Genomic DNA, 24057 nt, shown 5'->3' with positions numbered 1-24057 from the left:
AATTTGTATTGCAAAAATAAACCAAGTGGTGGCAAGATGATCCAAATATGCCAAATTCTAGACTTATTCTATTGGTGTTTCATTTGATTTCAATTTGCAAAGAGTTGACTCATATTTGGGTATGTTAGTATCTCTTTTGTTGCTTTTAAGTGTGTTGGCATAAATCAATAAAAAGGGGAGATTGAAAGGAAAATGTGCCATTGGGCCATTTCTATTTTGTTTTGGTGATTAAATGCTCAACACATTGTCTCGGACTAACATGTTGATGTATGAGCATAGGTAGAAGTATTTGAAAGACAAATTAAGAAACATGGAAAAGTGCTTTTGGTGTACATTGCAAATCCCATTATATTAAAAGTACAAGGTATGATTCTAGGACTTATTAAATTGTTTTAAGTGTCTAACAATGTTCATCTAAGTGCTAGGAAACTCTCCAAGTCGAGAAAAATTGAAGTGAAGAAGTTTGGCTAAGTTTGGCCAAACTTGTGCTAGTCTGGGGAGCACCAGACTGTCCGATATGCACCGGATAGTGTTTGGTGCTCAGATTGTTCGGCCGACGAACAGACCTCTCTCGAGAAATCGTTGGGACGCCATGGCTATAATTCACGAGACTGTCCGATGTGCACCAGGCTGTCCGGTGTGACAACCGCATGCCTGGCCAACGGTTGGTCGCGCAATCCGCGCGGGCCACGTCAGCCTGACCAATGGTCACCAAGTTGCACCGAACTGTTCGGTGCACCACCAGACTATCCGGTGTGCCAAGTGACCAATAGCTGGCAACAATCGGCTCGAGTGATTAAGGAAGGGAATCAGTGACTGTGCAATGTTCGGTGTGCACTAGACAGTCCAGTGCACCTGCGGACAAAAGGCAACCAAGGCCTTCCAAATGAAGATCAAACGGCTCCTTGACCCCTTGGGACTATAAAAGTACTCCTAGGCGCATGGAGTTGTTACACAAGCACACTTTGAGCACTCTACAACTCCGAGATTCCGCGACCATGCTGTCAATTCATTAGATAGAGATTTGAGCGCATTCATTCCGCTGTTTTTATTCTTGCGCTCTCTTCTTGACTTCTGTGCGTGTTGTTGTTGTGATTGAGTTCTTGTGTGTGTTTCTATTCCCTCATTACTATGGTTTTGATTAAGATCATTTGTGTAAGGTGTGAGAGACTCCAACTAGTGGAGATTCGTCACAAAGGGAATTTGATATAAGGAAGAAAACCGTGGTACTCAAGTTTGATCTTTGGATCACTTGAGAGGGGTTGAGTGCAACCCTTGACCATAGGAGGTCACCACAACGTGGAGTAGGCATTGGTCGAACCACAGGATAAAACTGTCGTGTCTTTTGTCTATTTACTTTATTGTGATTATCATCTTCTAAGATTTCTCATATTTCACTTGTATTATTGCTCCTAAGCTTGATACACATCTCAAAGGGGCAATCAAGTGAAGAGTTCTCCTCTCCTCCATATCTACGCATACCAACTTGGTTTTAGCTTTCACCAACATTCATTATATACCAAGTTTGTGTTTTTCAGAGTTGATTTTTGCAGGATCACCTATTCAACCCCCGTAGGTGCTCTCACACATAACAGTTGGAAATGTTTAGAGGGCTATAAATACATTGGCTGCTCGTGTGTGAGAGATCTCTTGGCCATTCCTAGCACGTATTGAGCACATTTGTGATCCTCCAACTCACTCTCTCACACTCTTTGCTTGAGATTGCATTCTAGTGGGAGAATGAGTGTTTATAGTGCATTTGCATCATTTGGTGATGCTTGAGGCACTAGGTGGTACAATGAGCAAGCGTCATTGACTTGTTACTCTTGGAGGTTGTCGCCTCCTACACGGCTTGGTGGTGTCTTCGTCGAGCTCTCCGTGAAAATTGTGTAGGAGTCGCAGTGGTGATTGTAAGGGGTTTGCGTCTACCTCATCGAATCGGCAAAGACGATGCTAGTGGAACCGATGTATTGCATGATTCTTTCTTTTCTTGGCTCAAAGATCAAGCCATGTCTTGATAGAGGAGCAAGTGAGAACTTGGAGTCCACCTTAATGTGGATTAAGGGTGACCGGCAAATCACCGATACCATAGGAAAAATTCTGGTCTCTTTTCCCTCTTACTTGTTTCAATTGCAAGTAACTAGTGATTATTGAATTGTCATTCATTTCTAGCTTTGATATTGTTGTTTCCCATTAGTTGCATACTTCTAGTAGCTAGAGAATTTATATCTCTTGTCGTATTGATTAAATTTCTCTAGTGTATTTGATTTTAGCAAAACTCCTATAGCCAGTGTCCTAGATCCTACACTGGTGCGGGTTTGTTAAGAAATGGGTTGGAATGTAAAACTTCTCACACCACACTAGACATGTAAGTGGGTCCAACTTTTAAGCTATGGTCTATGTGTGAACCCCTTCTTGAAATATTTCATACAGTTTAACCGATTGTCACTAATTCATTTCTAACAAATCTTAGTTAATTTTAAGATGTGAATGCGAGGTTTTAATTTTAAGGTCGTGATTTTTAAAGTGGGTCCGTGGATCTAGCTACACATCTACACACAAATTAGCATTTTATAATTCTTACTCGTTTCTACAAATCAATTTTTTTTTAAAAAAATTCCGCACGATAACAATGGTCCTCGTCTCAGTTGCCACCACCTCGTTCACCATCCTGCTTCTTTTCTCTCTCCCCTCATGCCCCCACCTTCACACCACCACATTCTCGGTAGAGGGCGTAGGAGCAGGCGCCTCCTCACCGTATGTATTCGTCCGACACCAGCCCCGACACCGACTCGCGCAATGGCTATTGCATGTTCACGAAGACGTTTCACATCATGCGCGCATCATCGTTTTCTCCATCATCGAACGTCTCGTTCGTCTTTCCGGCCTTTGTCCTGTTCTTCCTCCCCAACCTGTTGCCCCCGTCCACGGTCGCAGTCGCGAGCCGACCAACGCTTGTCAACGCGGGTACGGGACGAGTCGGTCATGCTCCTGGCCTTTCTCTGTGCGTGCCGTCAAGGAGGAGATGGTGGCGCCTGCCACACTTAGGTTATCTTGGTGATGAGAAGTTCAGGTCTGAGATATTGACAACTAAGGCTCGTAGCATGACAACAGTCGGCATATGACATGGAGTTGGTGGTGTTGTTGTTGTGTCGCTTCGGCGGGAGGGTTGGGAAGACACTCGCATTCTCTCGCCCTTCTCGGACTGACGTTTGGTGTGGGTACCTCTCAATTTGGAGCTGCTCCGACTGGACTTCTTTCCCTGCCTGCGTGCTCTCTCCTTATATATATCTAGCGGTATACTATCTATATCACATCTAGATGCCTATCTCTTCGTCGTGTCCTTCTCCGACAACGAACATGTATGCCCGACTTTTTCCTTCTTCTCATGCTCTACGAAACTTTGGAAATCGGGGAGGCGAGGGATGTGGTCTCTGATTTGCTGCCTATGGTACTCGTGCGTTCATAAAACATATTATGCGAAGAGCAGAGACAATCAATAAAAACATTGAGATCTTTTTGATGTATAGTTTATGTGTGTATTATTGTGAGCCGTCGCAACGTACGGGTAACCGATTAGTAGAAGATGAAATGTTAGTCACGTGAAAAAAAAAAGATAGAGGAAAAATTTAGAATAAACCGGTGTGTGGATAGTCTTACTAGCGGAGCCCTTCACCCCGTCCGTCCCAGCCCCCGAGCCGTTTCTCTTCTATTTCGTCTTCCGCCTCGGTCCCTTCTCTCCTGTCGTTCCCCCCTCCCCTGGCGATTAGCTCCCGCCCGCCTCCCGCCCCGCTCCCCACCGCGCTCGCTGCGCTGCCTGTCCTGGCGCTGCGTCCTGCGGCGCCGCGAGAGTTGGAGGGTGCTCGTGGCGGGCAGATCCGGCGTCGGCGTCGGCGTCGGCAGACAGGCTCGGAGGTGAGATCGGCGTCGGTGGCGGCGGCGGAGCGCGCGAGGTGGTCGAGGGAGGAATCGGTGGCGCGCGGAGGCGAGGACGAGGCTGAGGAGGACGTCGAGCTCGGCTGGTGCTGCATGGGGGTATGAAGCGCGGCGCCAGAGACGACGCACTCATGGGGTCACAGCTCAAGCGCCCGAACGTTGGCCGATCCGATCCGTGAGTCCTCGCCTGTCCGGCCCGTCTCGCTCGGGTTCCTCGCCGCCGTCGCACTCACTTCCGTTTCTGTGTTTGCCTTTACTGCCTTTCGTTCTCGGTGTTGGGGTTTCCTCGCTTCTCGGTGGAGTCGGTCATATTTGAATCTGCACCACTACTTCATGGGTTCGTTTGAATTTGTTTGGTTTTTTTGGCTGAATTCGTTTTCTTCCTCCCCAATTTCAAGTGTAAATGTGAAAATGTATTTTTTGGTTTTTTTCTGCTTACGGTTTTAATCATGTGACCCAACGGTTTTTTTGGTTTGTGTGTCGCAGGTCGGCTCAGCCACAACACATGCCTGTGCCCGGTTTAGCGTCTGCAGCCGCACCGCCGCCTCAAGCTGGTGCTGCTCCGCCGGCGCAGCCGCAACAGACATCCGGCGCGGCCTTGACCAACCAGAAGCTGACGACAAATGATGCGCTCGTCTACCTTAAGGCAGTTAAGGATAAGTTCCAGGACAAGCGGGAGAAGTACGAGGAGTTCCTCGAGGTCATGCGCGACTTCAAGAGCGAGAGGTCGGTTCATGCTGCGAGTGCTTTGGCCAATCTGATCCATTCCATTTCCAATGTTCCCCCATGGAGGAGAAATATTACCTTTTCTACTCGTTACTATTGTGTCGCCGTTCAACTGTTGGATGCAGGATCGACACCAATGGAGTGATTGGCCGTGTCAAAACGCTGTTCAACGGGTACCCTGAACTAATCCTTGGGTTCAACGCCTTCTTGCCGAAGGGCTATGCGATCAAGCTACAAGAAGAGAAGAAGCCTGTTGATTTTGTGGAAGCTATCAATTTCGTGAACAAGATAAAGGTATAAATACATGCATGCATGTATAGCCTAGGTTTGGTCTGTGCGCACCAAAGGTGTGATATGTAGCAAACCGGTGATTTATTTCACCATTTGTCCTTTCACAGAATCGATTTCAGCATGATGAACGAGTTTACAAGGCATTCTTGGACATCCTCAACATGTACCGCAAGGATAATAAGTCTATCCAAGATGTTTACCATGAGGTTCTATTTTCTCTTACTGGTTTGGCCTTGTACGTCTACGCTTGCGCTAAATTTGCTTGTTTTCTTGTATTTTTTTGTGCAGGTTGCTGGGCTGTTCAAGGACCATAAAGATTTGCTTGAAGAATTCCAGCACTTCCTGCCTGATACCTCAGTGGCCCCACAAGCAGTGGCATCTTCAAGGGGTGGTTTGGTTAAGCGGGAGGACAGGAGCTCTTTGCCACCTGCAAATAGGACCCTTCACAATGAGAAGGTAGAAATGACTTGCTGTTTTGCATGCTCTATTTAATTTCAATTTAAAGAATGGTTAAATAGCTTGCTTGAAGTAGGATCATGCAGTAGCTTGATTGTCTCTTAGCATTTTCTATATATATATATTTTTCTATACACCTCTTATTCTTCAACAAAGATAGTTGACATGACATTTGTTCTCACATTCATCAGAGGGAGAGAGCTTGTCTATCACATGCTGACCGTGACTTTAGTGTTGACCGTCCTGATGTGGATCATGATCGCCAGAGAAGACGTCTTGATAAAGAAAAAGAACGGAAGGTGGAAAGGGATAGAAGGGATTATGAGAGAGAAGACAAGGATGGTGAACATGACAGTAGAGACCTGGAGATAGGACAGCGTAAGCGAAAGCCTTTTCCAAGGAAGATGGAGGATAATGCAGGTGCGGAGACACACCAAGGAGGCCCCAGTGAGAATCATGGAATCCATAGCGTTTCTTCTTCATCATATGACGATAAGGATGCGCTGAAGAGTAAGTCTTTTGGAATATTACTCTAGTAATTGCACATCATTTATTCTCTTTGCTCATTATGGTATGCAAGATACTACACAATTATTGAAAGTTAAAATGTGATTTTGGGTGCGATGACCTTAAACTATACTGGATTATAGATATTCAGAAACATTACCATCCTTGGAAGTTAAAAAATGTGATTTGTGTGTTGCAGGACCTTAATATATTCTGGATTGTAGATATTAAAAATGATTCACTGACAGTTTTTGTTACTATGTGGCTGAAATTGAGGTTGTTTTAGTTAGTGCCATTTATTCCTTTTCTGTAAAACCTTGCTCTGGCATTTCAAATATGTAAGATTGTGACGACCCTTGGCCAGCGGTGGTGGTCACTGCGACGTGAGCCGCGTCAGCGATCACCAGCGAAGAATTGGTTTGGGGTGGTTGAACTGATTAGATTCCTTTCATTTCAAATGCATAACATCTCCATAGGTCTGGTACATTATTTATAGCCACCATCACGGTGCTAATCCTACCATTACGGCCCAATACGACACTAATATGGCCTATGTGGCCCATCACCTAGATTACAGACTTAATACGAAACAGATCAACTCCTTAGGTACCTGAGCTCCTCCAGCGTTTTATCTGTTGGTGCACTTGCAGATTTCCTGCGTATTTGGGATTTGGTGGCACATGTTGATCTGGATTCCCATAAGGAGGACAAACATATTTTTCGGTTGGCTGCTAATGGCAAATATTCGACTAAAGCCGCTTATGAGGGGCTCTTCATTGGATCTGTGGAGTTTGAACCTTTTGAGCGGATTTGGAAAACTTGGGCTCCGCCCAAATGTCGATTCTTCTTGTGGCTGGTGGCTCACAAGAAATGTTGGACAGCAGATAGACTTGAGAAGCGGGGGCTGGATCATACGGAAAAATGTCCTTTATGTGAGCAGGAAAGGGAGACAATTGACCATCTGCTGGTGAATTGTGTTTTCTCAAGAGAATGTTGGTTCCTCCTTCTAAGGCAATTCGGGCTGCAGGGTTTGGCCCCCCAACCAACGGATATTAATTTTATGGAGTGGTGGCATCAAACAAATGAAGCTATTCAGGGGTCCTTCAGAGATGGCCTAAACTCCCTCATTATGCTGGGCGCTTGGATTTTGTGGAATCTCCGGAACAGATGCATCTTTGATGGCCTTTCCCCTAATGTTGCTAATTTCCTAATCCATGTGGGGGATGAGCGCCGTCTGTGGGAGACTGCCGGGGCCAAGGGGTTGACATCCCTTGTTGCCTCCCTATCTCATGTAGCCTAGAGTTTTTATAGATGAGTCAGTCTATGCTAGTTTCGTTCAGGCCGCCGTAAGGCGTCAGTTGTACCCCGGTCTATTTTAGACCTTGTGTATTTCTTCCTTTAATATAATGATACGCAGCTCTCCTGCGTGTTCGAGAAAAAAAGCTCCTCCAGCAGCGTTCTCCGGCCATCCATGCCTCACTGAGCACCACCTGCAGTCCTGAAATCTCCCCCTGCCTCAGATGACGCTTGTCCCCAAGTGTTTGCTGATGGAAACCTTTCTTTCACCACTGAGTAATCCTCCCATGAGGCTGTTTCCACCGGCAAACCGGTCCATTTCACCAACACCTGTGTGATAGCATGATTGCCTTTACGCACCATCCTTCGATCGAGCACCTGTTCTGGTTCAACTCCGTCTTGGGAAAGATCAACAACAGTGGGTAACTCTGTGAACACCGGAGAGTAGCAAGGAAGAAAAGGCTTGAGCTGCGAGACATGGAAAACAGGATGAACTTGGGCAGCTTCAGGGAGTTCCAGCTTATATGTCACAGCTCCAACTCTAGCTTCCACTTTGAAAGGCCCAAAAAACTTAAACGCCAATTTTGGACAAGGTCGATTAACCACAGACCTCTGAGCATATGGTTGCAACTTGAGCAAAACCCAATCTCCCACCTGAAATTCTCTAGGAGTTCATCCCTTATCAGCATATTGCTTCATCCTGAGCTGGGCACGAGCCAGTTGCTCCCTCAACATGACTGAGAAGGTAGACCTCTCAGCTGTCCAGTCAGTGACCTCCTTCAATTCCAAGGGGCCTAGGTGTAACCAAAAGTGGGGCATCATACCCATACAAAACTCTGAAAGGTGTACAACCCAGTACTGAATGATAGGTAGTGTTGTACCAGTACTCAGCTAGATCCAACCAGCTTTTCCACTTGTTGGGTTGATCATAGACAGCACACCTGAGATACATCTCAAGGCATTGTTTACCCTCTCGCTTTGGCCGTCAGTTTGTGGGTGATGTGCAGTAGAAAGCAATAATTTCACCTCCATCAGTTGGAACAGATGTTTCCAAAAACTACCGTGAAAACCTTGTCTCTGTCTGACACCATGGACTTTGGCACCCCATGAAGCTTCACCAGTGTCTAAGAACACCTGAGCAACTCCCTTAGCTGTAAATGGGTGCTTCAAAGGGAAACAATGTCTTTACATTGAAAACCTATCAACCACCACAAGGATTGTATCAAAGCCTTCAGATTTTGGCAGCCCTTCAATGAAATCCATGGTGACATCCTCCCAAACTCCTTGAGGAACAGGTAATGGTTGTAACAGGCCAGCTGGGTGAACCCTCGCACTCTTAGCCTGTTAGCAAATTTCACATTGTTGCACAAACTGTATGACATCAGCCTTCAATCCTTTCCACCAAAACACCTTCTTCACCCTAGTGCCCAAGCTTATTAAAACGATAAAACGTTGGAACGCTCATGGGTGAAATTTTGACTTTTAAACGTTTAAACTTTGTTTAAACGTAGTTTTAAACAATATAGGAAAAATACCAATATATCATAATTTCAGACAATAATATGAAGTTAAATACCAAAACAGAGAGGTTAGTGGCTTACCAAAACTTCACCCATGAGCTGGATTGAACCCTAAAAGTAACTAATAGACAGGGCACAAAAATAGCTAATGGTCTAAAATGCATAAAACACTGTGTTTTACAGTTTAGAACGCCAAAACGCTAAAACGTGATTTTAACCTCTAATTAGAGTTTTGACGTTTAAACGTAGTTTAAACAACGTTTAAACGTAGTTTTAATAACACTGCTAGTGCCCTCCCACTGCACTGCTATGAAGAGCTGTAATCAGCTTAGTGCACAGGGCTGAGTTACTTACTATCCAAATACGACCTGCTCTTCTAATCACCCCCTGTTGCAAGGAAAACCCTTGTTCATATGGGCTATGAGTCAACAACTGAGTAATCAGGTGCTGGGCCTCTGGATCAGTAGCATAGGAATTTAACACTTCTTGCACCCATAAAGGTTGCACTTTTGAGATAACAGATAGCTCCATCATGGATCCCACTCTAGAGAGGGCATCAGCAACTACATTCTCAGAACTTTTCTTGTAGACCACCTGGAACTGTAAGCCCATGAGCTTAGTCATTGCTTTCCTTTGAAGATCAGATTGCAGTTGCTGATCACTCAAGAATGTCAAAGATTTGTGGTCTGTCTTGATGACAAAAGCACCCCTTTGCAGATACTGCCTCCACTTGTCCACAGCTGGAATCAAAGCCAAGAACTCCTTTTCATAGATGGAGAGATGCTTGTTTCTTTCTCCCAAAGCCTTGCTGATGAAAGCTATGGGTCTCCTCTGTTGCATCAACCCAGCCCCTAATCCCACATCTGAGGCTTCAGTCTCTACTGTAAAAGGAAGATCAAACCTGGGTAAGGCTAGAACTGGTGTTGAGGCCATTGCCTGCTTCACTTTATCAAAAGCACCCTGAGCATCTTCATTCCACCTGAACACTTGCTGTTTCTGCAGCAGCCTGGTGAGTGGTTTGGCCAACAAACCATAGTCCTTAACAAATTTTATGTAATACCCTGTGAGACCAAGGATTCCTCTCAGCTCAGTAACATTCCTGGGCTGTGGCCATGCCAACATAACTTCAGTTTTGCTGGGATCTGTTGCTACTCCGTCACTAGAAATCACATGACCCAAATACCTCAACTCATGTTTCACAAATGCACACTTCTTCAGTTTTACTTTAAGTAAAACTGATGCTCCCTCAGTTTTGCCAACACCAATCTAATATGTTGTAGATGAGTCTCCAGGCTAGGGCTGTAGATAAGGATATCATCCAGAAAAACCATCACAAATTTTCCGAGAAAACCCTCCAACACTGAATTTATAGCACACTAAAAAGTGGCTGGTGCATTGGTAAGACCAAAAGGCATTACCCTAAATTGATAATGGCCATGGTGTGTCTTAAATGCAGTCTTAAACTCATCCTCAACCCCCATTATTATCTGGTGATAGCCTGCTGTCATGTCTAGGCTTGTAAAGAACTGAGCTCCTGGCCTCCTGCTAACTCATCCAAGATCTCATCCACCAGAGGCATGGGACATCTGTTCTTTATGGTCATCTCATTCAACTTCCTGTAGTCTACACAGAATCTCCAGCTGTCATCCTTTTTTTGCACCAACAAAACAGGAGAGGCAAGAGAGCTCACACAAGGGACTATCAGCCCAGCAGCTAGGAGTTCAGACATTTGTTTCTCAATTTCAGTCTTGTGCAGAAGTGAATATCTGTAGGGTCTGGAATTCACTGGAGTAGAGCCTGGCAATATTGGGATATGATGATCATAGAGTCTACTGGGTGGTAACTGAGTTGGCACTGCAAAAACATCCTTGAAATTCCTCTAAGGGTCTGTTTGGTTGGGCTGTGGCTGTGAAAAAAGTTGCTGTGTGCTGTGAGCTGTGGAAAAAGCTGTTGTAGGCTGTAAGCTGTTAAAAAGCCAAAAACCGTTTGGTGGAAACCACTAAAAGTCGTTAAATTTTTTTCGATATCTGTTTTCATAGTTCCATCCAAAAAGCCACTAAAAGCAGGTCCAGCGGTGCTTTCAGATTTGCACTACGAGAAAGTCGGCTTCTAAAAAAAGCTGCTTCCTGGATCCAGCCCTTTGGTTGGCTTTTGGCTTTTAAGGGGGCAAAAGCCAAAGCCAAAAGTCAAACCAAACACACCCTAATATCTCCTTGAATGCTTCACACTCTTCTCCATTTATCCCTTCTGGCACTTGCTCCAGCATCACCATCACCCACACCTTATCAGTTTTCATCTACTTCTCCAACTGCAGCACAGATACCTGCTGCACTTCCCTCAGATGGTCTGCATCCCCTTGCAGTCTGACCATCACTCCCTGATCACTGAAGGTTAACACCTTGTTGTTCCAGTCACAATGCATAGGACTGTGATTCTTCAGCCAATCATACCCCAAGATTACACCATATGCCTCCAACCCCAACACCCTCATGGCAGTCCTATAGACATGCCCTCCAGCCTTCCATTCCACTTCCTCGACACACTAGTCACTTAGCATTACTGCCCCATTAGCCACCTTCACCTTAACTGCAGGACAATCTCCAGTTCTCAAACCCAACTTTCCCACCATCCTTTGGCTGATAAAAGTAGTGGAACTGCCTGAATCTATCAACATCACCAACACTTGATCCTGGATCAGAGACTGCACCCTCATACACCCATCACACTCTGTTCCCTTAATAGCATTCTAAGACAGGTGATACAGTTCCCCAGCTATCTTCTCCTGCTCCAATTTTTGCAGCACCTCATCACTCAACACTGAGCTTATATCTTCCACTGTCAAATTATGCAACTGAGTCACCACCCTCTTTGGACACTTGGCTTGATGACCTGGTTCAGACTTGTCTCCACATATGAAACAAAGTCCATTGGCCCTCCTGTAATCTCTCAGCTGGCTTTCCTTGTTCAACTCAGGATACAAAATTCCTATTCTATTGTCACCTCTTCCACCACCTGAGTTTTGTTCCCTACTATTCCTTTTTGATGCTTCATCCTGTTCTTCTCAGCTATCTCCTGGTACATCTTAACCAGTTTCATGGCTTTGTCCACGGTCTTTGGCATGTGAGTCATGACCTGAGACTGCAATTCTGTCCTCAGACCTCTGATGTAGTGGGACCATAGTTGTTAAGGCGGTAAGGCGAGATAAGTCGACTGACCCCCTATTTACCTTTTAAGCGATAAGGCGTAAGGCGAGGCGATGCCTTAAATATAGTTAGAAATAGAAAAAAATGTTGATATTTGAGAAAGTATTTAGGATAAAAACATTAATAAAGAAGGGGAAAAGAAAAGAAAAAGAAAAAAACTAGCCTCCCAGCCTACAAATCAGCCCAAAAGCCTACCAATCCATTAAATCTAGGTTAAGCCCACTTCCTCTCGCTCTCTCCTAGCCCTCTCCCTCTATCTCCTCAGTCACGTGACTCCCTCCTATAGCCACACGACTCCCTCGGTCCCTCCTCCTAGCCGTTGCTCCCTCTCCCGCTGGCTCCCTCTCTCCTGTGCCAGCGTCGCCGCTGGAGCCGCCACGCACCGCTGCTGGAGGAGCCGCTGCCGCGCCATGGAGAAGCCACCACCGCGCCATGGAGGAGCCACCGCGTCGCTGTTAGAGCCGCCGTCGACCTCTCCCACTCGCCTTAGGTGCCGGAGTAAGGCAAGTAGGACGTCTTATGCCGCCGGGGCACCTTATCGCCTAGGCGGCGCCTTAACAACTATGAGTGGGACACATAAAATGGTTCATCTAATCCTGGGTTGTGCAGAGTAGTGGCATATCTCATATCATCGAAGGTTTGTGAATACCCTTCCACTCCACTCTGTTGCCTTAGATTCACCGAGGATCTCATAGCCTGAGGGTACTCTTCAGAACCAAATTTATCCTTCACAGCCCTTGTGAACTGACCCCAATCACCCAAACCATACTTCAACTTATACACCTGCAACCATTTTGCTGCGTTTCCCTCCATGTGCACAGATGCAGTGCTTGCCCACATCCAATCATGCACCTGGTAGACAGTGAAATAATCCGTGCACCGATCAAACCAAATTCCTAGATCATTTCCTTGAAACTTTGGAAATGTCCACTTCGGTAAGGAACTCGATCAAAACTCCTTTCCACCTCCCCAATGTTCTCTTCTCTACGATCTCCTCCACGATCCATACCACCTTCCCTACCAAATCCTCCACCCCGATCATCCCCACGCGGAACACGACCCTCTCGATCAGAGTTTGTTTCGTTACCTTCCAACTCCTTTGCTAGTAACTCCAATCGAAGGCGTGAGACGTTCTTCTCCGTTTCCTCCATCTGTTGAGCCATGACGGCCAGATCCTCATCGGCCTTCTTCTATCCCATCTCCATGGCCTCCAACTTGTCGGTCAGACACCCCACCGCCATCATCATATTCTCCCATGATCCCATCACTCCTCCCCTTTCTGCTCCGCTCCCGCCATTGCTTCCAGGATCAGCCGAGTCTGCACCAACGACTTTGTTGATGGCGCCGTCGTGCACCGCCTTCGAAGATCGATTGCTCCGATGCCACTTGTGACGACCCTTGGCTAGCGGTGTTGGTCACCGCGACGTGAGCCGCACCAGCGATTTCCAGCGAATATGATAAGTTGGTTTGGGGTGGTTGAAGTGTTGAACTGATTAGATTCCTTTCGTTTCAAATGCATAACATCTCCATAGGTTTGGTACATTATTTATAGCCACCATCACGGTGCTAATCCTATCATTACGGCCAATACGACACTAATACGGCCTATGTGGCCCATCACCCAGATTACAGACTCCATTACAGACTTAATACGTAACAGATCAACTCCTTAGGTACCTAAGCTCCTCCAGCAGCGCTCTCCCGCCATCCACTCCTCACTGAGCACCACCTGCAGTCCTGACAAAGATGTGGTGTTTTGATTGAGGAGTAACACACAAACATGTTTACTATTGGAGAACTTATGCTCTCAGGTCAGCTAGTTCCTTTCATACGTGTAGATCTTGTTTGCTTTCCACTTTTTGGTTATTTTGGTCACTTTTTTGGCTGTAAAGTGCCATTAGTATCTACACAATGACAACAACAAAGCCTTTTAATCCCAAGCAAGTTGCGGTAGGCTAAAGTTGAAACCCAACAGAAGCCACAAATCAAGGTTCAGGCACGTGGATAACTGTTTTTCATTCGCTACTATTCGAGGTTAAATCTTTGAGTATCTTCTAATCTTTTCAAGTCTCATTTTACTCCCTCTTTCGATGTCAACTTCGTTGTTCCCCTCCCACTCTTCCCATTACTAACGCATTTTATGATCCCACTACGCACTAACCATCTTAATCGATGGTGGACAAGCTTTTCTTCAATTGATGTTACCCCTAGTCTATCACATTTTCACATATTTCATCGTTTTGGACTCGATCCCTTATATAACCACAAATCTAACGCATCATACACATTTTTGCAACACTTATCAGCTAAACAAGATGTCTTCTTGCAGACCAACATTTTGCACCATATAAGACAATAAGTCTAATCACCGTCCTATAAAATTTGCCTTTTAGATGTTGTGGTACCCTCTTAGAACGGATGCTTGGCACCACTTGATCCACCCGACTTTGATTCTATGGCTAACATCTCCACCAAAATTCTCATCTCTATGTATCGTTAGTCCTTAATACGTAAAAATATCTAGACACTTCTTGATCCTCTAAACTAACATCTTCTTTCTCATGTGTAGTAGTGCTGAAGTCACATCTCATATATTCAGTTTTAGTTATATTGAGTCTAAAACTTTTGGACTGAGTCTCCTGTCACAACTCTAATTTCCTATTTACTCCTGTCCTACTTTAGCACTACGTCATCCGTAAAAAGCATACACCAAGGGATGTCCCCTTGTGTGTCCCTTGTGTCCTCATCCATTGCCAAGGCAAAAAGGTGAGGGCTCAAAGCTGACCCTTGATGTAGTCCTATTGTAACCAGGAAGTCATCTGTGTCTCCATAACTTAGTCACAACATTTCCTTAATGAGTCCAACATGCTCAGTTGGACCACCACATAACATTCCTTGGTATTTTTTTCATAACTCGTAAGCCTTCCCCAAGTCGATGAAGACAATGTTACATCCTTCTTCTACTCCCTATAATGCTCTATTACTTGTCTTGTTAAGAAATTGGCTTCCATGGTTGACCTTTTGAGCATGAAACCAAATTGGTTCATAGAGATCCTCGTCATTTCTCTTAGACGGCGTTTGATAGCTCTCTCTCTCCCATAGCATCACAAGGGGGTGTTTGGCATGGCCCCAAAGCAAAACTCCATGGTGGAGCTGGTCAAGGCTAGCCAAACACTCTAACTCCAGAGTTGCAAACTCCATAGAGTTTTGGGAGCTGCAGACCTGCAATACAATTTTTTGGAGTACCTTTTTTGTTGCTCCTTGCCTACTTGGAGTTTGGGAGCAGAGCTGCTCTGGGATGGAGCAGAGCCATGCCAAACACCCTCATAGTGTGGCTCATCAACTTAATTCTCCGGTAATTCGTACAACTTTGAATATCTCCCTTATTCTTGTAGATCGATACCAATATAATTCTCCATGCCATTAGTATCTACAATTGGAGAAATCCTTTTGCTCTATGTTTGTTGGTTATGCCCATGCTTTCTCTTACCAATATAATTCTCCATGACATTAGTATCTACAATTGGAGAAATTCTTTTGGTTCTATGTTTGTTGGTTATGCCCATGCTTTCTCTTGCAATTTTAGGTGTATACACGCACGAGTTCCATTTCTGTGAGAAGGTGAAGGAAAAACTGGAGCATGAAGCTTACCAGGAGTTTTTGAAATGTCTACACATCTACAGCCAAGAGATTATCACGAGAAGTGAACTGAAGAACTTGGTTGGTTTCTTATTTTTATTTTATTTTATGATTCATGCTTAATGCTTGAATTTCTCAAGTTATCACTAACTTCAGTTATAATATGTCTTAACTCTTAAGTATATGTGCATGTTTACTTACCACAAGGTGAAGCATTGATAAATTTTATTGATTTGCAGGTGAATGATATACTCCAGCATTATCCAGATCTTATGGAAGGGTTTAATGAATTCTTGGAACATTGTGAAAATATAGGTAATTTACAAACTTTATACATTTGTATGATCATATTGTAACATTTCAATTGTCCAAGTTTCATGGTTTTACCTAGTTTGGCCCCTTGTTGCAGATGGATTTCTTGCTGGTGTCTTCAACAAACGTACGTGGTTACTAGATTTAACCTTTCCTTAATGCTTCCAAAATATCACATTCACATTGATTATCTAATATGAAGGCCCAACAACAAGGATTGTTAAAACTGAGGATAAAGAAAAGGATAGAGATCGGGACAGGGAGGACAGGGATAGAGATCGGGAAAAGGAAAGAGAGAAGGAACGAGAAAGACTCGATAAAGGGTCAACATTCAATTCAAAGGACGGTTCTTGTCACAAACCTCCTATGTTTTCTGGCAAAGAGAAGTACAACCTATCCAAACCAATATCAGAGCTTGATCTCTCAAACTGTCAACGTTGCACTCCGAGTTACCGGCTTCTACCTAAAAATGTAAGCTGATTCATATCATATAGTTCTTTCTGTACTGTGTTTCATATAACTTTTGGTTCAATCATGTTTTCAGTATCCCATGCCCCCTGCCAGCAACAGGACTGATCTTGGAGCCTCTGTTCTTAATGATCACTGGGTATCAGTGACATCCGGAAGTGAAGATTATTCATTTAAGCACATGCGGAAGAATCAGTATGAGGAAAGCTTATTTAGATGCGAGGATGACAGGTGCTGATTTATCTTTGTTATACATATGGCATGTGTGTATATGAACTTCAATGAGAACAATCTTCCACCATTCATATTAATAAGGGCCTGTAGATAGGGGTGGTAATGGATCGCGATCCAAATGGCTATTCACAATTTGGTAGGGCCCTAACTTATTTATAGTTCAAAAATGAATAGAAACAAAGCCCGATCCTAATCCGATTCGATCCTTAAGTTTTATAGTGTAAAATTTGAGGCCCATTGTCAGCCCTACCTGTAGATCTACCACCGATATTCAGTGTCATGTTGTTGGCCAGTGTTTACCTTCTTGTGAGAGTACTGTAATAGTAGTGGTCCTAAATTTATATTTGGTTTAAAGAAGAGGAAAATAAAAAGTAAAAACCATTTGCTAAACTGCTTGTGTATTTGATTAGTCAATGGTACCTCTGTTATCCATTTTTAAAATCCATTTAAGCTGCACACGAAGTATAGTAAACCGTGCTCCCTCAGGGGGTTGACAGATTTCTGGAGCTGGGTTTTTGTTGCTCCAGCCTCCAGGAAATCTTGGATCTGGAGCTGCAGGTACGGAAGAAGATGAGTTAGTTTTAAATAGTTTGGACCAAATATAATCATTTAAAGCGACTTTAATTGAGTCTACAAACAACATATTCAAACTGGATCTTGGAGTTGGAGCTGTGCCAAATGGTCCATGTTACCTGCCCATATTTTCCAATCTACTGTGTTCTTATTTCATGCATTGCACCTTTTTGTTGTTGGACCATTCTGAATTGGGTATTTATCGATGTGCTATATCTTTCCTATTTTCTCCATTATCTTGTTTTCATAGAATATCATTACTTGTGCTTTAAGTGCATATCGTAAATCACTAAGCAAGTGCTAGTGGAAGTCTGTATTTCTTGGTCCAGTTGTTTCTCTGATCGGTGGTTGGATGGGTCTCGTATCCAAGATTTTGCCCCTGCTGTTGTGGCTAATGTTGGGAAACAGGCTATTTCTTCTAGAACGGTGGCCCATGCTCTTGAAAACTGGCAGTGGGTCAGTGACATTGAGACCCCTCTTAATTTGCCTAGGCTGCAGCAATATCTAAACCTTTGGGATGCATTAAGGGGAGTGGTGCTCACTCAGGAGGCTGATCGACATGTGTGGATTCATTCTTCCTCTGGGCAGTTCTCTTTGAAGTCGTGTTATAGGGCTTTCTTCATGGGTTCGATTACTTTCGAACCATGGAAGAGGTTATGGAAGACTTGGGCTCCACCCAAATGCAAATTTTTTCTTTGGTTGGCAATAAGAAATAAATGTTGGACAACTGATAGACTGCAGAAAAGAGGGTTGGATTATCCTGAGGTTTGTCCTTTATGTGATCAAGATTCGGAGAATATCCAACACCTCCTTTGCACTTGCATTTTTACGCGGCAATTTTGGTACTACATTCTCTCTTCATTGGGACTGGCTAATCTTTCCCCTGCCTCTAATGAGTCCGCTTTTGCTGACGGGTGGGAGAAGGTGTGTAAGCAAGTGCACAAATCCAAAAGAAGAGGCTTTAACAGTATCATCATCTTGGGGGCTTGGTGTTTATGGCTTCATCGTAATAAGGCGGTTTTTGATGGCGTCAGACCTTCCATTCATGGAATAAAATCAGTTTTTTTGGATGAGTTTGAGTGCTGGAGGCTTGCCGGTGGTAGACATCTTGAGGCTTTGGGTCCTGGTGCTGCAATTTTCAGATCAAGGGTTCTATTGGGGGCTTAGTGAAGAGCAGTTGTGTGGGTGTGTGGCCTGCTGGCACTTTTGCTGTTCTTCTTTTGCGTGCTGCTGTTTTCATGCGCAAAAGGAGGCTGCAGTTCTGTGCGTAGCAGGAATTGGTGGTCTTGTGTTTGGCCTATTTTGGCATTGTACTTTGGTCCATTTTGGACTGTTTTCTTCTCTTAATTTAATGATGCACAGCTCTCCTGCGCGCTCACGAAAAAAAGTTGTTTCTCTGAATCATATTTCTTTTTCTCTCTCGAAAGCGTAGGAGAGCTACACATCATATATATTAAGAAGAAAAAGGTCTAAAATAGACCAATGCAAAAGTCATATTGCTAGCCTGTGTTCAAAGTGGAAGACAGTTTCTCCTGCACTAATGTATGAATTGAGCAGTTGTGCTGCTGAAGTTTATGCCTTGCTGATGCTCTCTTGGAAGCTTGAATAGATTAAAAACAAAATCCATGTGTCAAGGGCCTGGGCGTCTAGAGCAGGGGGCCCTCGGCTACGAAGGTCGTAGCCGCGGTTCGTCGTCTTCTCCGGCGTGGTTATCCCCCACAGCCGTAGGCTTAGTTGGTAGAGAGAGGTGGAGAAGAGATAACTTCTTTGCTGCCTTTATTCCTGTCTCCCTGTGCCGCATATATAGCCATCGGCCTGCTGTCCTGGAGCCAATCGCTCATTTATTTTAGGCAAGCTTAAACATAGTAACACTAATCAATTCCTCCTTCCTTCCTTCTACTTTCCATTCTCCTATTTTCCTTCCTAGCCACTACTTTCCATATGCTCCTGCGGATCTCCCAGATCACGCTCCTGTGCGCGACGCCTGTCACGGGCGCGACGCTGCCTGGCGTACGAGCGCCCGTACATGACACATTGTTTTCAATTCTAGCCATCCTTCATGTGTTACATGTGTTCATATTGTCTTATTACCTATAATTATGCCGTCTAACCAGCAAGGACTCAAAAACTAGGTTACTAATATTTGCTGGTCCAAGCTGGTATTCTATAATGAGCTGGTTACTATGGATTTTCCGTGCTAACCAGTATCATTTGTTTTTGTTCGTTACTGATTGATATTATTTGTTTTTTATAACCTATGCATGTGATGGTTAAGTTGATTTAATAGGAACTTATTCCTGATTTTAGGTTTGAGTTGGATATGCTGTTGGAATCAGTTAATGCAGCGACTAAGCGTGTTGAAGAGCTGATAGAAAAGATGCAAGACAACTCAGTCAAACCTGAGAGTCCAATACGCATGGATGAGCATTTAACTCGTAAGTATTTGTTCAGGCATAAATTAATAATATTCGAGGATACCTGAACTGAATGGACTTTGACTGTTACTGTTGGTTGATAACGTTTTTCAGCGTTGAACCTGAGGTGCATTGAACGACTGTACGGTGATCATGGTCTTGATGTGATGGATGTTCTTCGCAAAAATGCTAGTGTTGCTTTGCCAGTTATTCTAACTAGGCTCAAACAGAAGCAGGAGGAGTGGTCAAGGTGCCGATCAGATTTCAACAAAGTTTGGGCTGAAATATATGCCAAGAATTATCACAAGTCACTTGACCATCGTAGTTTCTATTTCAAGCAGCAAGATACGAAGAACCTGAGCACAAAGTGTATGTAAAAATTTAATTACACATGAATGTTTCTTCTGGTTGTAGTTGCACCGTTGCCTGGTTGCTAAACTATACTATTTATTCCCTTGTGTAGCTCTCCTGACGGAGATAAAAGAAATTAATGAGAAGAAAAGAAAGGAAGATGATGTGCTCCTTGCCATTGCTGCTGGAAATAGGCGACCTATAGTTCCCAATATGTCATTCGAGTATGTAGACTCAGAAATCCATGAAGATCTACATAAGATCATTAAGTACTCCTGCGGTGAAATCTGCAATTCTTCAGATCAATTAGATAAAGTGATGAGAATATGGACAACTTTTGTGGAGCCAATTTTGGGTGTTCAGCGAAAACATGGCTCCGAGGATCCTGACCTAGTTAAGCCAAAGAGCCGAACAACAAAATCGGGTATTGCAAATGTTGGGGAAAGCAACACTGGAGCTGGGATTGTCTCCAAGCATAACAACGATGATGAAAGTGAACAAGGGCTGCCGTCTCGGGCTAGAATAGCAAATGGAGTTGCAGCCAACGCTCAAAATGGTTTCCATGATGCAGATCGAATTGCCCGTAGAGGTGAAGAATCATTAAATGTTACACTTAATGGAAGAGTGCATGGTGCTGCCTCTGCAGACGAAACACCTTCACTAAGCACACAAAATATTGCTTCTACTGAGCGATCAGCAGAGAATGCAGCTGTTGTTAGGACTGAACAACATAAGGCAAATTTGGAACTTACGCCAGGTTTGTTCGGCTGGTTCAATATTTTTTGTGCCCAAAACTTGTTGATTAGGTTTCATATTACTAGTTCTTATAATCTGAATTAATTTGTAGGCGTGAATGGTTCTAGAAGTTCTCATGGTGCAGTTGAGGTGGCTGGTGAAGGCAAGGCTGTCAATGAAACATTGCCTTCTGCTGTGGTACAAAATTATATTTTGAGCTATGTACAAGAGTTGGATATTTATGTATATACACATTAATGGGGTGTTTGGTTTGAGGAATGAGTTAGTCCATCATCTTCTCACTCCTCACTTTTTTGTTTGTTTTGTGGAATGGAATGAGTTGATCCATCACCACCTCATTATTCATAGTTAGTTAGTACTAATATGAGGAATGTGGTCTTCCCACCAAATTTGAGGAATGGATCCATGATGCACCACCTCATTTTTTATGGAGTGATTCCTCAAACCAAACACCATCTAAATTCTCCCCCTCCACCAAAAAAAAACATCCAGCAGATTCACTGAGCCATATTTCTTTTTTTTTTCTTTGATAGGGAGGGGAAACAGGTAGGTTGGGACCATCTTTTAATGGCATCAGTGAGGGAATTAAAGGGCGCCTAAATAATGATGGTTCTGCACCCCATATTTCAAAAGTTGAAAGAGAAGAGGGTGAATTATCGCCAAACGGAGATTTTGATGAGGACCATTTTGTTCCTTTTGAAGATGGAACATCTAAAGGAAAGGAAGGTTCTACAAGCAGATCATTCCAGGGTAGGCATGGGGAAGTGGTGCCATCTGCTGAGGCAGCTGGTGAGAATGATGCTGATGCTGATGATGAAGGTGAGGAAAGTGCTCAGAGGTCTACTGAGGACAGTGAAAATGCTTCCGAGGCTGGTGAAGATGCGTCGGGCAGTGAATCTGGTGATGGTGAGGAATGCTTTCGTGAAGACCACGATGAAGAAGAAGAGGATATGGATCATGATGATCAGGATACAAAAGCTGAAAGTGAGGGCGAGGCAGAAGGAACAACTGAGACACATGATGTGGAAGGAGGAATATCACTACCACTTTCAGAACGCTCTCTGTACTCAGTAAAACCACTTGCCAAGCATGTACCTACAGCTTTACATGATCGAGAGAAGTTCTCACGTATATTTTATGGAAACGATTCATTTTATGTCTTGTTCAGGCTACATCAGGTCAGGTTTCAAGGACCTTTTTTTTCCCTATCTTTGCATTCACTTCCTTTTTGCTGAATAAATGTCTATTGCAGATCTTATATGAGAGACTACTTTCAGCAAAAACTAACTCTTTTACCGCTGAAAAGAAATGGAGGAATTCCAAGGATACAAACCCTCCTGATCTATATGCAAAGTAATGTTTGCATTTCTGCAGTGTTTACATTATATCCATATATGATGAATAACTGATCTGTCTTTCCTATGAAGGTTTATGAGTGCGCTTTACAACTTGCTCGATGGTTCTTCTGACAACACAAAATTTGAGGACGACTGCCGAGCTATTATTGGGACTCAATCATATGTTCTCTTTACTTTAGATAAATTGATTTATAAAGTTGTGAAGCAGGTAAAATGCTTTACCCCTTTGCACTGTCACTTTTTTTATGGCCTGGATAACAGATTCATTATTCAACTTCCTGATGCCAGCTTCAAGCAATAGCAACAGATGAAATGGACAATAAGCTTCTGCAGCTATATTTATATGAAAAATCAAGATCTCCCGGGAGGTTTTTTGACCTAGTTTATCATGAAAATGCCCGTGTTCTACTGCATGATGAGAGCATATACCGATTTGAATGTGTAAGCATCATTTTATGCAGCTTCTGATGATATCCATGCCTAATTTTTTTTGTGTGTTCTATTGACTCAGTCCTGTACATGTGGCAAGCTCGTCTTGTGTACCAACAAATATTTCAGTTGTAGTGTACTTGTTAGAGGAAATGAAATCCTAATTCATTAAGTTAGGCTGAGTAGTACATATATCAGAATACATGGGCTGGGCTCTAGGCCCATAAAATTTAGACAGAAATATAATAGTCTAACAGTACTGTTGTCAATTCATCATGCTTTTCTTTTTGTGGAATGATATTAATTAGTTTGTGATGTTAATGGCAGTGCTCAAGTCCGACAAGGTTGTCTATTCAGCTGATGGAATATGGTCACGAAAAGCCAGAAGTTACCGCAGTATCAATTGATCCAAATTTTTCTTCGTATCTTTTTGGCGAGTATTTATGTAGTACGTCAGACAAGAAATTATCTGAAGGCGTCTACCTTGCAAGGTATTATTTTTTCCCCAACCCACAACGAAGCTCCTGATTCCGTTTCCATTATTTGTGCCGATCGTGTGCTGCTCTTCCAGGAATAAGCGGAAATATTCAGATAATGATGAACCTTCAGATTTTTTGAAGGCAATGGATGGTATCAAAGTTGTGAATGGTCTCGAATGCAAGATATCCTGCAAGACCTCTAAGGTATGCAATCTTGACCGGACATCGCATGCTTTATTGTAGTTGAGAATAAAGCATATCTGGCAATGCATTGGATACAGGTCTCGTATGTCCTAGACACTGAAGATTTCTTGTCCCGGCTTCGGAAGAGAAGGAAAATTTTGCGGGGTGGGAGTGTGTCTGACAGTTCGCAGTTTTCAAAAATATATGCTGCAAAAGTGCAGCGCTTCAATAGGTTCCTATCCAAAGCATAGGATCATTTGGCATACAAAATGGTAATTCAATTAGCTTCCAACTCGTGCATCTTTTAATATTATGCTGTCGTTGAATACCTGTGACTATCTTTCCAGCATAAGCCTGTTATTCCTTAAAGATTTCTAGGCTCGGTTTTAACAATCCATATCTTCCACCCTTGCAGTCTCATCATTGTATCTAAACCTGGAGATATTGCTGGGACCCCAGTTGCTTTGCTTCTTCAGTGATAATATGCAGGAGTTGGAAGATGGTGACGTCATCGACAATTCGTCGCAGAATGCCCTTTTTGAATAACAGATGGGGAGATCTATAGGGTAAATACAGCAAAACGAAGCGAGCATGTAGGCCACAGCAGTCAGCTCTGTTGTGCGGAAAGATGTGTATATATGTATTAGCAACATGTTTGTTCTGATGACCTTTTTAATGCTTTTCGATGGTAGGTCTGTTCCATCAAGTATTTAACTAATCATCATTTGTTGCAGTTGGTATAGGTCTTCTGTTCTTTTTTTTTTTGCCGTCGTTTTTCATTGAGGATGTTGCCAAAATTAAAACCTGTGTCAAACAGTTATGTAGTCTTGTCTTGGTTAATCTTACAGACGCCGTAATTTCTCAGCCTCTTGAGTGAGGTGCTTGTACACCCTTTCATTAAGCTTTTGAGGCGTGGTTGACAGCAA

General features: G+C 43.6%; 1 protein-coding gene across 2 annotated transcripts; it reads left to right on the top strand.

Moving 5' to 3' along the window:
* Positions 1-3651: 3651 nt before the first annotated feature.
* On the top strand, positions 3652-24057 carry LOC103634740 (paired amphipathic helix protein Sin3-like 4). 2 transcript variants are annotated; one of them, XM_008657327.3, is made up of 23 exons: positions 3652-4111; positions 4423-4662; positions 4788-4956; positions 5061-5159; positions 5242-5409; positions 5601-5919; positions 15522-15655; positions 15814-15889; positions 15966-16013; positions 16089-16357; positions 16431-16585; positions 19469-19596; positions 19690-19944; positions 20039-20683; positions 20774-20859; positions 21216-21860; positions 21935-22035; positions 22110-22248; positions 22329-22481; positions 22797-22960; positions 23041-23152; positions 23230-23403; positions 23547-24057. In XM_008657327.3, the coding sequence occupies exons 1-22, from the start codon at positions 4038-4040 to the stop codon at positions 23380-23382; spliced, it is 4332 nt and encodes a 1443-aa protein (XP_008655549.1). In that variant the 5' UTR covers positions 3652-4037; the 3' UTR covers positions 23383-23403; positions 23547-24057. The 2 variants fall into 2 exon arrangements, with proteins under 2 accessions (XP_008655549.1, NP_001334902.1); NM_001347973.2 differs by having other exon boundaries at positions 3773-4111; positions 15984-16013; positions 23547-24027.

Source organism: Zea mays, chromosome 8 (genome assembly GCF_902167145.1).
Source record: "Zea mays cultivar B73 chromosome 8, Zm-B73-REFERENCE-NAM-5.0, whole genome shotgun sequence".
In the NCBI taxonomy this organism is placed as follows: Eukaryota; Viridiplantae; Streptophyta; class Magnoliopsida; order Poales; family Poaceae; genus Zea; species Zea mays.
The sequence above is the reverse complement of the archived record's forward strand: the minus strand, read 5'-3'. Positions and strand labels throughout refer to the sequence as shown.